Raw genomic sequence first — 4,748 nt, forward strand, 5'->3', positions numbered from 1 at the left:
CCCAAAACTTGAGCCTCCATAAACCTGGGCAGAATAGGGTATCCCCTGTCCTTCCACTATGATGCAGCTGAAACTCTGGTTGCAGTCATATGCAATCGTGACTGCCGGCCCAGGTGACTTTGGCCACTAGGAAGTGCCCTGAGTATGGAACGTGCCTTAGATTCCTGACCTGCTAATTGGGATGAATAAAGGGCTCTTGTGTTCCCCTGTAGGATCTGAATCCAGTTTGGCCCTGAGGCTGGTGAATGGAGATGACGGGTGTCAGGGCCGAGTGGAGGTCCTCTACCGAGGCTCCTGGGGCACCGTGTGTGATGACAACTGGGACATCAGTGATGCCAATGTGGTCTGCAGGCAGCTGGGCTGTGGCTGGGCCATGTCGGCCCCAGGAAATGCCTGGTTTGGTCAAGGCTATGGACCCATCGTCCTGGATGAGGTTCGCTGCTCAGGGCATGAGTCGTACCTATGGAGCTGCCCCCACAATGGCTGGCTCTTCCACAACTGTCAGCATAGTGAAGACGCTGGTGTCATCTGCTCAGGTGGGCCTGCAAGACCTTTGGCTCCCCTAGGCTGGAGTTTGCTCAAGAAAAAGTCCTAATTACATTCTGATCTCTTCGCTCAATGTTTGTTCTATGTTTCCCATATTTATGAAATCTTCTTAGCGCTCTGCTAAGAATCCATATGAATTCACTCTCTAGTGTTCCTGTGGTCACTTGGGACAGGGGACCAAACTCAAACTGCAACCCAGACTTTATCCCCATCCTGAGGCAGTGCAAGGAAGAGGCCGAAGAGAAAAGTGCTGGCTCCCCCGGGCTCCATTTCTCCCCTGCTAAGTTGCACTTGGTGAGGGTATCATGGACACAGCACAGACAGCAGGAAAGGGCAGGTATCCTCTCACTGTGAAGAACTCTGCACTAAAGATGCTTGTCCGGAAGCAGGGTCTCAGCTAAGATTCAATAAGGAAGTCTGGAAATAGAGGCAGACGGCTTAGGAGTGCAAATGGGTGTGTGTTTGTGTCAGGCTGGGTCACATGGGGCTGGAGTCCTTGACCACAGCTCCTTTCAGAACACTGCGGAGCACTGCCTGTGTCCCGGGTCTTGTGTGGGGAGGGCAGCCCCCATGAGACCGGCCAGGCATGGCCTTGTTATTGCCTGTGTTTGGGGCTGGATTATCACCTGAGGGATTTTGCCTGGAGTGGCGTCCTCAGACTTGCTGACTTAGGAACTGCCAAGAGGTGCCAGGGAGAGGGTTGGTTTTGGGTCAACCTGGTCACCCTTGGCAGACAGCAAGTTAATCACTTTGGAGGTGGCAATTCTGGACAGGATCTGCCCTGATCCCTTCTAAGGCAAATCTCTGTGGGAATGTGCATGGCAATGTCCCTCCCTCTGTGATAGGGACCTAAGATGGACTGAGTGTCAGACTCACCCAGTTTCTTCCACTGTAGTTCAAGTTTTGACAGTTTCTGTTAGTGCATCTGATCTGACTTTCTCTTGTGCATCTGATCTGACTTTCTCTTTTTCTTACAGGTTTCCAGTCCCAGTCAACGCCCAGGCCAGGTGAGTCCCCAGCATCTGGGATGTCCCTTCTCTTTCTGCCCAAGCACCCCTACCTTCAATCCACAGAGCTCCAAAGCTCCTCTGTGCGTATACTGTGGGGCATATTATTTATCCCACCACTCTGTAACAGACCCCAACACAGCGCTTCAACAGACATAGAGGATGGAGGAGGCTTCTGACTTCTGTTCCATTTATCTTAGCTTTCATGAAGCAGTTTCATACTGTGCTATGGGTAACCCTTACAGGTTCAGGAAGTGGCCTCATGTTTAGTGAGCTTTGGCTGCTTTACATTCAGATCTGATCTCTCCTTTCTGAGAATTGAGAGTGCTTGTAAAGTCATCTGGGAAGGCAATGTCCACGAAAGCCTTAAACATGCCTTTGTCCATGGGCAAGCAATGTCGGTGCAGGCTGCTACCTCCATCCCTCACTCCTGCAAACACCCCAGATTTTGCAGCACCAAATCTGCATCCAGAGAAGGCAGAGGCCATGCTCCGCAGGCAGAGGGATACTATTTCTTGTGCCTCCATGTACCAGGAAACTTGATAGCCCAATGGGCGCCTCCTTGGTTCCCTTAACAGGTGGAACTGCCAGAATCTCACCTATGGTGTCAGATGTGCCCATCAGTCCATGTGTCAGTGGACGGTGCAGGCTAACCTTTGTGGCTCAGAAGAGGACTTCTAGGAGGGATAGGACTGGTCTCCAGTGAGGCCTTTGTTCCTGGCCGAGTTCACTGAGCTGAAGACTTGAACAGACACTTGGAGCAAGTGGCAGGAACCAGAAACTGAATAGTTTTCATGATGCTTGCGTGGTCCAGAGACCTTTCCTTGTTGAGCTTTTCACCCTCAAGTCTAATTCTGTCCTTTCTCTTTGTTGCAATTTACAGATGCTTGGCCAGCCACTGACTTACCTGCATCGACAACAGGTAAATCACCCTCTCACCGCTCCCTAGGGCTCACTCTCTACCTCTTTCAAACATTTCTTTAGAAAGTGATACAATGAGGATAAAGGTTGGTGCCTCCATTTTTTATGCCCCTGCAAGTTGCCTGGGGATGAATGTGGCCTCCCTGGGGACCTGGTCCTGGATCTGATGATGAAGGGTAGAGTTGCTGCTGACCTGTATCCCCTGGGAATCTGTTATGTGTTCAGGGAAGATCCTCATCCAGGTGCTCCAGAAAAGCCCTGGACATCTCCCTAATACTCCTGGGTTCTTGTTCCTGGCCCTCTGCCAATGGGTGCAGGCCTGAGCTGAGTAGAGGACAGTGCCTGTCCCCACAGCTGTCTGGCAATGTCCTGTTATTGCTGGCACTTTGCCAGAAGCCAGAGAGGACCATGTGGGTGCCACCAAACTCCTGAACATGGTGCAGGTCTCGCCCTCCTTACCGGAGTTGTGCAGCTTCATCCTGTGTGAGAATGAAGCTCAGAATGGGGAGCGAGGCTTCCATTCCTGTCCCCTCTAGAGGGGTCACAGGTTCCTCCCCAGCACTTGAGCTTCCATAGATCTCAGCAGAGTAGGACATCACTACTTCTTCCAGTATGATGAGACTGAACTTCTTTTCAGAAAGTTTTCAAAGGTGATTACTTGCCCAAGAGACTTTGGCCATCAGGAAGCGCCCTGAGTATGGAACATTCCTTAGATCCTTGATCTCATGATCCATATGGATGAAGAGTTTTTGTGTTCCCCTGTAGGATATGAATCCAGTTTGGCCCTGAGGCTGGTGAATGGAAGCGATAGGTGTCAGGGCCGGGTGGAGGTCCTGTACCAAGGCTCCTGGGGCACCGTGTGTGATGACAGCTGGGACACCAATGATGCCAATGTGGTGTGCAGGCAGCTGGAATGTGGATGGGCCCTGTCAGCCCCAGGAAATGCCCGGTTTGGTCAGGGCTATGGACCCATTGTCCTGGATGACGTGCGCTGCTCAGGGTATGAGTCCTACCTGTGGAGCTGCCCCCACAATGGCTGGCTCTCCCACAACTGTCAGCACAGTGAAGACGCTGGTGTCATCTGCTCAGGTGGGCCTCCAAGACCTTGGGCTCCCTCTGTTGGGCTGGAATTCACTCAGGAAGAAAGCCCTAATTACACTCTGATCTCCTGAAAGCTTGTTCTATGTTTCCCAAGTTTCTGAAGTCTTGTTAGCGCTCTGCTCAGAATTCATATGAATTCACTACCTATTGTTCCTGTGGTTACCTGGGACAGGGACCAAGCTCAAACTGCAACCCAGACTTTATCCCCATCCTGAGGCAGTGCAAGGAAGAGGCAGAGGAGAACAGTGCTGGCTCCCCAGGGCTCCATTTCTCCCCTGCTGAGTAGCACTTGGTGAGGGTATCATGGATACAGCACAGACAGCAGGAAAGGGCAGTGATCCTCTCACTGCAAGACACTCTGGACTAAGGATGTTTGTCTGGGGGTGGGTTCTCAGCTGACAGCCAATAGGGGGATGTGGAAATAGAGGCAGAAGGCTCACAAGTGCACAAGGGTGTCTGTTCCTGTCAGGCGTGTGTCACACGGAGTTGGAGTCCTTGACCTCAGCACTTTTCAGAACACTGCAGAGCACTGCCTGTGCCCCAGGTCTGGTGTGGGGAGGGCAGCCCCCATGGTCTGGTGTGGGGAGGCAGGCCAGGCAGGACCTTGTTATTGCCTGTGGTTGGGGCTGGAAGATCACATGAGGGATTTTGGCTGGAGTGGCCTCCTCAGCCCTGCTGACTCAGGAACTGCCAAGACATACCAGGGAAAGGATTGGTTTTCAGTCAACCTGGTCACCCTGGGCAGACACCAGGTTAATCACCTTGAAGGGGGCAATGATCAGGATCTGCCCTGATCTCTTCCAAGGAACATCTCTGTGGGAAAGTGCATGGCAATGACCTTCTGTGTGCCAGGGGAAAAGGATGGACTGGGTGTCAGACTCGTGCAGTTCCTTCCTCTTTATTCTAGTTTTACAGTTTCTGTTAATGCATCTGATCTGACCTTCTCTTTTCTTTGTCACAGCTTCCCAGTCCCGGTCAACGCCCAGGCCAGGTGAGTCCCCGGCATCCTTTCTTGGGATGTCCCTTCTCTTTCTGCCCAATCACCCCTTCCCCCACTCCACAGCGCTCTCCTGCTCTTCTGTGTGGGTACTGTGGGGCAGATAACATCTCCCCACCACTTTGTAACGGAGACCCCAGCATGGCGCCTCAACAGACATGGGATTGAGGAGGCTT

The 4,748-nt window shown here is 52.3% G+C and overlaps 1 protein-coding gene across 1 annotated transcript in view; it reads left to right on the forward strand.

Moving 5' to 3' along the window:
* LOC116554062 (deleted in malignant brain tumors 1 protein-like) overlaps positions 1-4,748 on the forward strand; it is a 54,975-nt gene that overhangs the window by 26,388 nt on the left and 23,839 nt on the right. The window contains exons 13-17 of the mRNA XM_032281908.1: positions 213-536; positions 1,524-1,553; positions 2,437-2,475; positions 3,240-3,563; positions 4,537-4,566. Coding sequence (XP_032137799.1) covers positions 213-536; positions 1,524-1,553; positions 2,437-2,475; positions 3,240-3,563; positions 4,537-4,566 — 747 coding nt within the window. The remainder of the gene's footprint in view (positions 1-212; positions 537-1,523; positions 1,554-2,436; positions 2,476-3,239; positions 3,564-4,536; positions 4,567-4,748) is intronic.

This window comes from Sapajus apella, unplaced genomic scaffold (assembly GCF_009761245.1).
Source record: "Sapajus apella isolate SASKATOON/1434 unplaced genomic scaffold, GSC_monkey_1.0 scaffold13, whole genome shotgun sequence".
In the NCBI taxonomy this organism is placed as follows: Eukaryota; Metazoa; Chordata; class Mammalia; order Primates; family Cebidae; genus Sapajus; species Sapajus apella.